The 12574-nt window shown below is 35.4% G+C and overlaps 2 protein-coding genes and 1 pseudogene across 4 annotated transcripts; 2 read left to right on the forward strand and 1 right to left on the reverse strand.

The window, feature by feature from the left end:
- Positions 1-297: 297 nt before the first annotated feature.
- LOC104770451 (FCS-Like Zinc finger 14) lies at positions 298-1591 on the reverse strand. The gene is made up of 2 exons (XM_010494879.3): positions 873-1591; positions 298-792 (listed from the first exon to the last, which is right to left on the reverse strand). The coding sequence occupies exons 1-2, from the start codon at positions 1381-1383 to the stop codon at positions 746-748; spliced, it is 558 nt and encodes a 185-aa protein (XP_010493181.2). The 5' UTR covers positions 1384-1591; the 3' UTR covers positions 298-745.
- A 3934-nt stretch (positions 1592-5525) lies between these two features.
- LOC104770452 (beta-galactosidase 7-like) lies at positions 5526-9230 on the forward strand (annotated as a pseudogene). Its single transcript, XR_015592136.1, has 11 exons — positions 5526-5711; positions 5809-6084; positions 6178-6270; positions 6463-6801; positions 6893-6980; positions 7075-7193; positions 7275-7621; positions 7729-7948; positions 8031-8258; positions 8345-8556; positions 8661-9230. The product of XR_015592136.1 is annotated as a beta-galactosidase 7-like (transcript).
- Positions 9231-10551: 1321 nt separating this feature from the next.
- LOC104770453 (20 kDa chaperonin, chloroplastic) lies at positions 10552-12551 on the forward strand. Of its 2 annotated transcripts, none has more exons than XM_010494880.3 (6): positions 10552-10827; positions 11072-11247; positions 11562-11741; positions 11840-11995; positions 12086-12163; positions 12277-12551. In XM_010494880.3, exons 2-6 carry the CDS (start codon positions 11074-11076, stop codon positions 12448-12450), a joined length of 762 nt encoding a protein of 253 aa, XP_010493182.1. In that variant the 5' UTR covers positions 10552-10827; positions 11072-11073; the 3' UTR covers positions 12451-12551. The 2 variants fall into 2 exon arrangements, with proteins under 2 accessions (XP_010493182.1, XP_010493183.1); XM_010494881.3 differs by having other exon boundaries at positions 10723-10912.
- The last annotated feature ends 23 nt before the right edge of the window (positions 12552-12574 follow it).

Consider the following 12574-nt stretch of genomic DNA (forward strand, 5'->3'; position numbering starts at 1 on the left):
TCGTATCTTTCACAAGTTGATTGATATGAATAAAACCACACAAAAACCAACACGGCAACAACCATTTTTATGCTTTTCTTTTTTATATACACAAATTATACATCAGAGTTATGCTTAAACTTTATTACGTATACTATTCGAATTTTTTAATACATTTTTCACCGTTCCATTTTGTTGTTGCTAATATTCGCTTCAATTATTTGATATGATGCTTGGATTGGAGCAGTTTATTTTATATTCACCTTTCAAAACATCCATTTTAAAAAGAACCGGACACAAGGAAAAGGAAAAACCATATTTTAGAAAACTTCAAAATTATTTTTATATATGTTAATTATCACAAAAATACAGGAAACAAAACAAGAACCAAAAAAAATAAAAATAAGAGCATTATTCCATTTCTCGCCATGCTTAACGATCAAGAATTAGCTCTCTCTACATTTCATTTTTCCCCCTCATCAAAATTTCTCCAAATTCTTTCGTTCCACCATATATATGATATATATATATATATAATATGGACATACATGTCATATATATATGCTAATTTATTTCTCTGCCAATTATTTTATGCCTAATTATTTTATTTACCCCCGATCCCCCCCCATATAATATAATAAGTAAAAACTCAGTAGAATTGAACTCCGACTAAGTCACTAGGACTCCGGTGGTGAAAATTTTGGCCGGCGGTGGTAAGGAGAGGTTGAGAAGTTTGATCTACATCTCTCTTTTCTTTCATCATTTGCTATATGACTCGATCGGCACTCTGTGCTGCAAAACGCTTTTTCTCCTCTGCATAAACAAAAACAAAAGGATTAGACAATCAATAATATGAAAAATAGTGAATACTTATATATGCTCCCAAAATATACCTGTAAATAAATATGTCTTGACCATGAAGTTTCTTCCTGCACAAGTAACATGAATTGAGGAATCCCAAACCCTGAAACTCCGGCGAGTTCTCTGGAGATTCCATACCGACAGATCGACCACGAAAAGTCTTTCACGACGATCTTCCTTGATCTTACTCGAGAAACACTCAAACCCATCTTTGTCATAAACCCTTGTACTACAAGATCCACTTGGCCCATGGTGACATGTCACCAACGTGTAATCCTCCTCGTCCATTATGAACATTTCCTCGTCTTCTCCGTCCGTGCTTCCTCCATGGTTCATGAACTGAACCGGATCAGAGCGGCCGGATTGGTTCGGTTCCGATCTACAAACGCTCGTGATTAGACGAGTGTTTGAGTTCTCGAGGGCGGCTACAATCCCTAGACCAACGGAGCCACCAAGATTGTCATCGTAGAATCTCTTTGAGCTGTTTCTTTGAGATATCTGAGGGAGAATCTTGAAATCGAGTGGGCTTCTAGGGCTCGTCATCAAGACGTCAAAAGAAAGGAGCAGCCGCTGACCGGTTGACACCGACGAGGAGCGTCCGATATCTTTCCGATCATTGGATGGGTTCTTTGGTAAGCATGATCTTGGAGAGAGAAGGGTATGATCAGATTAAACCAAAAAGAACAAAAACAAAAGAAGAAGCATAAGAGGAGAGAAGGGAGAAGCTTGGTGGTGTTTGTGAAACCTCCACAAATAAGAGATGGGGGAGAGATGTGTTATTTATGGTGGAGTTGGTGGGAGGGTTGAGAAACTTTACACTAGCTTTTATTTATTGCAATATTTACAATAAATCACGTGAACTGTTCTTATTTCGCGAATCAAACCCTTAGGACATCTCCAAGAGATACTCTATCCCCTCAAATTTTGAAGTTTTATGTACTCCAAGAGATACTTTAATACTTCATAATTTGAAGTTTTGAACAGTGACACTCTATATTTGAAGTATCACTGTTCAAAACCCCAAATTTGAAGTTTCATCTTTTCTTTTGCATTTCAATCCCTACATTTGTGTATCTCATAAATAATCACAAAAATTATATTTTTAATCATTTTAATCCTAAAAAATTATGTTTTTTTATCATTTTAGTCCTAAAATTTTATCACTTCAAGTATTTCACATATATCCTTATAAATTTAATTGTTACATATATTTAATAAAAATTAAAATATTAAAATTTCATAAAAATTACATATATTACAACAAATATTACACAACAAAATATGATACTAAACATAATTAATACAAAATAAAGTAATACAATGAAATAAAATTTACATGAACACATAAATATGACACAAATTAAAATACTAGAACAATACTAATAATCACCTAAATTTGATATTTTACTAAATTTATATTGTGTGTAACATTTTAATGTATGTTTTAAAGTTATTTATAAAAGTTTTATGATTTTAAAGTAACTATGAATAATATAAGGACTATAGTGCAAAATACTTATTTTAAAAACTTCATATATGAAGTATACTCTTGGAGAAAAGAAGTCTCATACTTCATTTTTGAAGTTTCCATACTTCATTTTTGAAGTTTCTCTTGGAGATGCCCTTACTGTTTATCTTCAAAACAAAACTACCATCTACTATCTAATGACGTAACAAGCCACAAAGCGTGTGAAGCTAATTAGAATCGAAATCTTTTGGATTTTTTTTTTTTTTAAATGGAACGTCTATAAAGTTTGAGCAAATTGAATAGCTCACCAGGTTATTACTATCATAGAAAAACCCATAAGAGATATATTAACAGAGGATAGAAAACTTATAAATCTTGTCTTATATTCTATTTAAATTTAATATGTTATATATAAGTACATGAGTAAGTCATCAATTATCGTTCTGAAGATAGTCAAAATACTAAGGCTATATCAAAACGTTGACGCAAACATAATGTGGAACTTCTTGATACAAATAATAATAGTGTGGGTGACACGGTGTTAAACTGTAAGTACATTATATTATTCTAGTTTAAAATAAATGGGCACTTAATATATTTTTAGTCATGACTCATGAGGCAAGAAAATATATAGCTCTCTTCACACTACATCATCATAATTAATTTATAAGCTTATGTTTACTTCTAAGATGAAATGACATATAAATAAGGGTCCCTCCTACAACTTATCCCACAATTAAACGCTACGAGAGAGGATAGCTTTTGGTTTCGAAATTCTTACAACGCTATAACATTAGTTTCAATTGCATGCAATCACAATCATATCCTGCCACAAACACAAAAATATATTAACGTTTTGTGAGCAGTAATGTCTAAACCAAACGCAACCCATCTGTAAGTGCCCAAACTTGTACATAACAGCAACACATGCATGTTTTCTTTATTATATATTCAATAAAACAAATTTCAGTGGAGTGTTATATGTATAAGCTTATTAATTGACATAAACCCTAAACAGTGCATAGATATAATAATGATTTAATTGATTGGGAAGATTTATTTCTGTAAGAAAAATTATAAAAAATACTGACATAAATAATGTAAGAGAGAGAGATATTAAACCAAAAAATAAACGAATATGAAGATGAGGTGCCAATGAAAGAGTGGTCCACACAGAGACAACCAATCTACCTTTAAAAAAATAGAAACCAAAAACACAAAACGTCGAGATCGATCGACAATGTCGCAAATGGATCCCACAGGGCTCTAAATTAAAGAGGATTCGTTTAGCACTTTCATGAGATGTGGGAACGTGTCATTCATCAACAGCTTCATTGTGTACCCCTCCACTATTATTTGCTGACTCAGTTCTCTGTTTTACTTTGCCACAGTGAGTTTTTATTTTTCCTTTTTTTCATATGCATGGTCCCATTCCCCTACTTAAAGATCCCCCTCTATATGTGTATTTTCTAGCAGAATAAATAAAACAAATATGTATAAATCAGTTGTTTTACAAACACATATTTTATCAGAAATCATGATCACGGATCTTAGAATTTTTTTAAAATGCAATTTCTTTGCAAAAAAAAAAGTAAGGTTTGTTTTTGTTTTTACATCAAGCAATGGATCTAACCGAAAAAAGAACTTCTTCAACTTCAACTATCATCTGGATTTATTTCAATCTCTCTCAATTATATATATTTTATGCATTTAAAACCTTCAAAAGATAAAACAATCCTCCGTCAACAAAAACGTCAAAATCATAAGCGACGTCCATCAACAACAGCGTTTGTTTGATGGGAAAGAAACATGTGTTTGAGCTTCACGTAAAAATGACTCACAATTCAATTTTTTTTTTTTAAATGACTCACACTTTTAGTTTCTTGAGTGTTTAGGAAAATACTATAATCTTCACAAAACAGTATTTTGAAAATCATCTAGTCTAAAAACCATGCACTATAATATTAGAACTTTTCAATTTTAAATTCTCCTTCGGAGTCCAAAATTTGGATTCTAAACCAATTCTCCCCCCTGTATATCAATATCAAACTATTTTCCAATATATAGTTTACGGATTTCCTTTTCGTAACTTTCTGCTTCCTTTTTTTTAATCATCAAGAATCCTTATGAATTAAAAAAAAAAAGAATCCTTATGACTTATGAGACTGTTCTATTTTCTCAAAATTAGTTAGTTTCAATATGATAGAGATTATAAGTGATAGGCTTGCATTTAAGAGGAATTGTGAAAATAATACTTTTTCTTTCTCTTTTCAAAGTAACTCTCATCACCATGTGTTATATAACTTATATAGTTATCAGTGTGAATGAGTTACATTTTATTTTCAAAGTAACTCTCATCACCATGAAGTATATAACTTATATGTGAATGAGTTACTCTCACTTTCTCATATGTAGACATTTTTATCAGAAAACATTATATGTAACTTCTTGCTAACTCTGTTTGTCTTATGCCTCGTTTTGGGGTTAACTAACGTGATCTATACATAGTTTCCAAACATTATTTGTCCAAACTGTTTATCCAAAAAAAAATTCTTAGTTTTCTCATCCCTAATCGTTCGTTAAACATTATCTAAAAGTTTTTAACCTAGTCAATCCCCTTTTCCAAATGAATAAAAACCTAGTCAATTAGTGAAAAAGAAGAAGAAGATAACTAAGAAATTCTACAAATCCTGAAAACCTATAATTAGATAATTTTGTTTAAAGTTTTTTTTTTTTTAATTCCTACAACCTAGTCAATGCTAAAGAAGGCAATTAATTAAGATATTGGATTAACTCATTAATAATTTTCACCGTTCCATTCAAGTAAATTATACATAGAAATCTAGTTCACAAAAAAAAAAACACATCAGCTCTATCGGAATTTTTCGCATAAATATTCAATGCAAACCCTTGAATTCTTTTTTTTTTTTTTTTTAGTTCAGAAAACCTAATATTGGTTTTTAATATCAAAAACTAATATCAACGGCTTTATCCAAAACGAAGTACCGAAAATGATGTCTGAGATTTGAATAAGTAATAAAATTGAAATGATAGTTTTAAATTTGTTAAAGAAACGTTTATCTAGTCAGTCCTAAAAATCGATTTAATTGAGATATTAAGCAAACTAATCTAAAAAATAGTAGGTTATTGTTCCATCAAAACTACTATAAATACAGTTCACCCAAAACCCTTCGAAAGCACATCTTCTCTCGTAGAAACCCAACAGTAAGCTATGAAAATGAAAACCTTCACTTGTCTCTTATCATTGTTCTTCATCCTCATCACTTCATTCCCTTTGGCTAACTCGACCATTGTCTCTCACGATGAACGAGCTATCACCATTAATGGACAACGCCGGATCCTAATTTCAGGCTCCATTCATTATCCACGAAGCACTGCTGATGTAACTATACTTTCACTTACATAAATTTTTCATATGTTTCTTCATTCACAAGTAATAGATATAATCATTTCTAATGTTTCGTGGCTTTTGGTTGCAGATGTGGCCTGATCTGATCAACAAAGCCAAAGACGGTGGCCTAGACGCAATAGAGACGTACGTTTTTTGGAACGTACATGAACCAAAACAAAGGCAATACGATTTCTCGGGGAATCTAGATATTGTTCGATTCATCAAAACCATCCAAAGCGCGGGTCTCTACTCTGTTCTTCGCATTGGACCTTACGTTTGCGCAGAATGGAATTATGGAGGCTTTCCGGTGTGGCTGCACAATATGCCCAACATGGAATTTAGAACGGTTAACCCTAGTTTCATGGTATAACCCAAACTTTAGTCAGATAATTCTTATGTATTTCGGATTTTTTATTTTTATTTTTTCTAATGTTTTCGTGAATATCTTTTTATGCAGAATGAAATGCAAAACTTTACTACAAAGATAGTAGAGATGATGAAGGCCGAGAAGCTCTTTGCGTCACAAGGTGGTCCAATCATTCTAGCTCAGGTATGCATTTTTAATTTTCTAAAGGTGATGTTATGGCCGAGTTTAATGGTCCTTTAGCAAACGGACTGGCCCATTGGACTCAGCATCAGACTTTAAATTGATATAATATTTCCATAACGTTTTTGATGCCCATATGTTCTTTAAAATTTCCTATAAACCAGTTATATATCTTTAACTTGTTTGATAATGTAGATTGAGAACGAGTATGGGAACGTGATCTCATCGTATGGATCAGAGGGTAAGGCCTATATTGACTGGTGTGCCAATATGGCTAACTCTCTAGACATCGGTGTTCCATGGCTTATGTGCCAACAACCTAACGCTCCTAAGCCTATGATCGAGACGTGCAATGGATTCTACTGTGACCAGTACGAACCAACCAACCCGAGCAGCCCAAAGATGTGGACAGAGAATTGGACCGGATGGTTCAAAAATTGGGGAGGCAAACATCCTTATAGAACCGCTGAGGATCTTGCTTTTTCAGTTGCTAGATTCTTCCAAACCGGAGGAACTTTCCAGAACTATTACATGGTCAGATTCAGCTCCTTTGTATACATTATTATGAGTAACCAGTCTCTTTTAACTTTTTATTTATTGATTTTTTTAATGTGATATTTGACAGTACCATGGTGGTACTAACTTTGGAAGAGTCGCTGGAGGTCCATACATCACCACTTCATATGATTACCATGCTCCCCTTGATGAATACGGTATAAACAACTTCACATTTTTCTTATATATACACAAATCGCTTCAAAAATGTCGGGAAATACGGTTTTGACTTATTTATATATAAATTTTCAGGTAACTTGAACCAGCCTAAATGGGGTCACTTGAAACAACTCCACACAGTGCTAAAATCCATGGAAAAACCACTGACTTATGGCAATATTTCAAGAATCGATCTTGGCAACTCCATCAAGGTTAGACCCGGTTCTGTTTCCTTATATTTTACATAGTTGACGCTACCATTAGTTAACATGTTTGTTTATATCTCTTTAAAGGCGACGATTTACACAACAAAGGAAGGATCCAGCTGTTTCATTGGTAATGTGAACGCAACTGCGGATGCTTTAGTCAACTTCAAAGGGAAAGACTACCACGTACCGGCTTGGTCCGTGAGTGTTCTTCCCGACTGCGATAAAGAGGCTTACAACACTGCAAAAGTGAACACTCAAACATCAATCATGACCGACGACTCTAGTAAGCCACAGATGCTGCAATGGACGTGGAGACCGGAGTCCGCTCAGAAGAGTATTCTTAAAGGCAGCGGAGATCTCATTTCCAAAGGTCTTGTAGACCAAAAAGACGTTACAAATGATGCTAGTGACTATCTTTGGTACATGACTAGGTATATCTCTATATACCTAGACCAACAATATCTTGTAATGATTGACTTGTTCTAATTTCTAAGTGATTTGTGTACTATCTATGGTTTTAATATGGGATTTTTATTAGGGTTCATCTCGATAAGAAAGATCCACTCTGGAGCCGAAACATGACGCTAAGGGTTCACAGCAATGCCCATGTTCTTCATGCTTACGTCAATGGAAAATACGTCGGTCACCAATTCGTAAAGGACGGGAAATTCGATTACAGATTTGAGAGGAAGATCAATCCCGTTCACGGGACTAATCAAATTTCACTTCTCAGTGTTTCGTTGGACTACAGGTAACATGTGAAGCCATAGCTTTTTGATGATAATTTTTGTCCAAAATATCTTGTGACAACTGAAATTGTGGTCGTCTCTTATGTTTTAGAATTATGGACCTTTCTTTCCGAGTAGTCCAACTGGAATCGATGGTCCTGTGTCCTTGGTCGGATACAAAGGAGAGGAAACTATCGAGAAGGATCTATCAAAACATCAATGGGACTACAAGATTGGTATGAATGGATATAATAACAAACTTTTCAGCACGAAATCCGTTGGTCACCTCAAATGGGCAAACCAAAAGCTTGCTACTGGTCGGATGTTGACATGGTACAAGGTCAGTATTAGTTAAAACTTTCTATGAAAAATTCATTTGATTCTGCAAAATGAACGGTTTCTTACAATGAATTGTTACATCTCCAGGCACATTTCAAGGCTCCTCGTGGTAAAAATCCAGTGATTGTGGACTTTAATGGTCTCGGGAAAGGTGAGGCTTGGATCAACGGTCAGAGCATTGGACGTTACTGGCCGAGCTTTAACTCTAGTGACGATGGTTGCAAAGATGAATGCGACTACCGTGGGGAGTATGGTAGCGACAAATGCGCTTTTATGTGCGGCAAACCAACTCAAAGATGGTAACAACGGTTCCTTTATTATTTTCATCAAAAGTTTTGACTTATTATAAGTTTATAACCAATAACATTTCATTAATTACTATGATATGACCAAACTCTTGTAGGTACCATGTTCCACGATCGTTCTTGAACGCGAGCGGACACAACACAATCACTCTATTCGAAGAAATGGGTGGTAACCCGTCCAAGGTGAACTTCAAGACAGTCGTGGTCGGAACGGTTTGTGCCAGGGCTCATGAACACAACAAAGTGGAGTTGTCCTGCCATGACAGGCCAATCTCAGCCGTTAAATTCGCGAGCTTTGGAAATCCGGTGGGGCATTGTGGGTCATTCGCGGTTGGCACGTGCCAAGGAAACAAGGATGCAGTGAAGACCGTGGCTGAAAAGTGTGTTGGGAAAGGCAACTGCACTATCGATGTGTCTACCGACACGTTTGGCTCTACTTTGGACTGTGGAGATTCACCTAAAAAATTGGCCGTGGAATTGGAGTGCTAGATTTAGATCTTAGCTCTAGCTAGCTAGCTAGTGATTTGCAATAATTTTTCTTAAAAATAATTTTAGATCAATCCGTTAAATAATGTCGTACTTGTTTTTAATCTATCAGGTTTTTTTAGATGGATTTAGGATTGTGGAAATAAATATTATGATCTGAATAAAAATTTCTTTTAAATAAATATTTTCCCTTCAGATGTTTATTTCTATTACCTTTTTTAAATAAACAACGACATACAATACATATGCTTCACATGATTCGCCTATCACATTTTCTAACACTAACATTGACCACATTGTATATTTCGCTATATCTGTACACAAATTGTATTAGACTATTACCATCAAAATTGTATATAATTCTTTTACCAGTGTAATTTTTTCTTCTTTGTATCCTAAGCATATAGAACTCATTTGCATTCTAAGTTTTTTTTGTCTATTTCTACATGTTGCCCTTATTTAAAATTCATTCTAAAGATTTTTTGAAAAAAATAATTAATATTGATGTTAATGAGTTAGGTGATAACAAATGAGGTATTTATTTGATCAATGATACTCTTAGCTAGGCCTGCGAATTCGGGTAATTCGGTTCGGTTCGGGTCGGGTAAATCGGTAATCGGCTATTTACATAATTTTGAAGTTGTACCGAAACTAACCGAAATTAAATACGGTTCGGTTCGGTTCGGATATCAGTTTATTCGGTTATGAGGTTAAAAACCCGAAAATAACCGATTTTTTAAAAACAATAATAATTTCGATTTTGTTTGGGTTTTAATACCAACATTTTAGTTTAAAAAGGCCCAACAAAAAAGGCCCGTCAATACAAACCCATAAAATAAAACAATTAGGGTTTTCTTCTTTCTCTGAAAAGATGGCATGCAGCGGCGGCGATTTACTCCGGCTCCGATAGTAGACGGCGGCGGTTCTCTCAGACTCCGGTTGCTTACAACGGCAGTTCACTCCTGAGTCTGAGCTGTTGCAGCGACGAAGGCGGAAGAAGAAGAAACCATCATGGGCTATTGCAGCGACGAGGTGAAGAGAAGAAGATCAAAGAAGAAGTAGATCGAAGATGAAGGAGAAGAAGATCAAAGAAGAAGTAGATCGAAGATGAAGGAGAAGAAGAAGAAGAAGAAGAATAACAGAAGAATGGTGAAACGAATGAAAGAAGATTCGATGTTTGGTGGTGAGTCTTCGTGTTCTTTGGTGGGAGAGGCTGCGAGTGAAACAAAAAGAAAATTAGGGTTATTAGGTTTAGAAAGAATTTATAGTAGTGTCCTTAATTTTCGGTTATCGGTTAACCGTTCAGATAACCCGACCGAACCGACCCGAATGACATAACCGAATTCTCTGCACAACTTGTGCCGATTGAACCGAACGAAGCAACACTAACCGAACCGATTTGTCTAAATCTCGGTTCGGTTCGGTTCGGATAAATCGGTTCGGTTATAATTCCCAGGGCGACTCTTAGCTAAAGGCAAATATTCTCATAATTCAAAAGATGTTGTTTTTGGTCTATTAATAATTCTCGAAAATGATTTTACTAATCTAGAAAATTCAGAAAGTGTGTGGCAAGAGGATTAGGTAAAAGACCCGACCCGAACCCGGTTTAAGAGACTAAAAAACCCACCCGGTAGAGCGTTCTAGAACACTAGATGCAATAAAAAGGGTAGAGTCATGTGAGTTTTTTAGTCTATCTCTTCTCTCTACTGCAATTTTTAGGGTTTTTATCCTCCGAAAGTCTCAACCTTTTTTATTCTTCTTATCCTCTCAACAAACAAGGTATCATCACTCTCTTCTCCTTTACTTACCCACTCTTCCTCTTCACTCTCTATTAGGATTATAGAAACGATAATTGAATTCAAAGGTTCGAACTTTAAGCGGATAAAGTAATTGGTTTTGCTCTGTAGTGGTTGGGTTTTGCGGAAATGTTTTGTGAATCTGGGAGTAATGTTCATTTTCTGTTTTCTATGTCTCAATTCCTACTAATTTAGTGTTTCTGTGTGTTTGGTGGATGGTATTGCAGAAATGGCGGCTACACAACTTACAGCATCACCAGTGACTGTGTCAGCTAGGAGCTTAGCCTCGCTGGAAGGTCTAAGAGCTTCAAGTGTCAAGTTTTCTTCTTTGAAACCAGGAACCCTTAGGCAGAACCAGTTCCGTCGTTTTGTTGTCAGAGCTGCTTCTGTTGTTGCTCCTAAGGTACTTGCTCTCGCTGCTTTGTGTCGATTCTTATTGTTGCTTCGTAAGTTGGGGCTGTTTGTATGTGGAACTCGTCTAAAATTTAGATTGATGTTTGTACGTTTAACCAATTCATTTTGATTGTTTTGGCCATTCGTCTTGTGTGTTACACATTCATATCTGCTGATGTAGTAAGAAACTGAACTTTAGATGCTTTTAGCTCTTCTTTTGCAAGTTTGGTTTGTATCTTAATGGTGCCTTGTGGGACATTTGGATATGTTTCTTGTTGTTTGGTCTTGATTATTAATTTCTCTGTTTCGTTCTGGTTATTTCAGTATACTACAATAAAGCCATTGGGAGATCGATTGTTGGTGAAGATCAAGGAGGCAGAGGAGAAGTCTCTAGGAGGTATCTTACTACCATCCACTGCTCAAACAAAACCTCAAGGAGGTGAAGTCGTTGCTGTGGGTGAAGGAAGAACTATTGGGAAAAACAAAATTGATATCACTGTCCCTGTAAGCCTCACTACCCTTCAAGCCTTATTTTTTTTTGGTTTGCTTTGTTGTTTGCTGATAAACTTATCTGAAATGCCTTCTTCTTTCTCCTGATGCAGACTGGAGCACAAATTATTTACTCCAAATATGCAGGAACTGAGGTCGAATTCAATGATGTGAAGCATCTCATTCTCAAGGAAGATGATATTGTTGGCATTCTTGAGACAGATGACATCAAAGATCTTAAACCTTTGAATGACCGAGTCTTTATCAAGGTTTGTCTCAAGTGCTTATCTTCACCATCTTAATATTGTTTCTGCACGCAAGAACAGTGATAACTTCTGTTTTGAACTTTATGAGTTTAGGTTGCTGAGGCAGAGGAGAAAACAGCTGGAGGGTTGTTGTTAACCGAGACCACCAAAGAGAAGCCTTCTATTGGCACGGTAAGTGCACATGTTCTATTATCTCGAATCTGAAACTTCCTTAGTAGATTGATGTATTTCTTAGTTCACACTCGAGTTACAACAATACATTCTCCTCTTCATTTTTGTGGCAGGTGATAGCAGTTGGACCGGGTTCCCTAGATGAGGAAGGTAGCGTTACCCCACTACCAATATCGACCGGAAGCACAGTTCTTTACTCCAAGTATGCTGGTAACGACTTCAAGGGCAAAGATGGTTCCAACTACATTGCCCTCAGAGCTTCAGATGTGATGGCTATACTTTCTTAGTTATGTTATGTCTTTGTAACATGCAACTTGTATCCCAATTGTGGAAATTTTTTTCGTAAACGGCATGAGCATAATTTGGAATAAAGACTTTAGTTGGAAAAGATGATTGTGATTTTATTGCTGA

Source organism: Camelina sativa, chromosome 20, assembly GCF_030686135.1.
Source record: "Camelina sativa cultivar CO46 ecotype springtype chromosome 20, ASM3068613v1".
In the NCBI taxonomy this organism is placed as follows: Eukaryota; Viridiplantae; Streptophyta; class Magnoliopsida; order Brassicales; family Brassicaceae; genus Camelina; species Camelina sativa.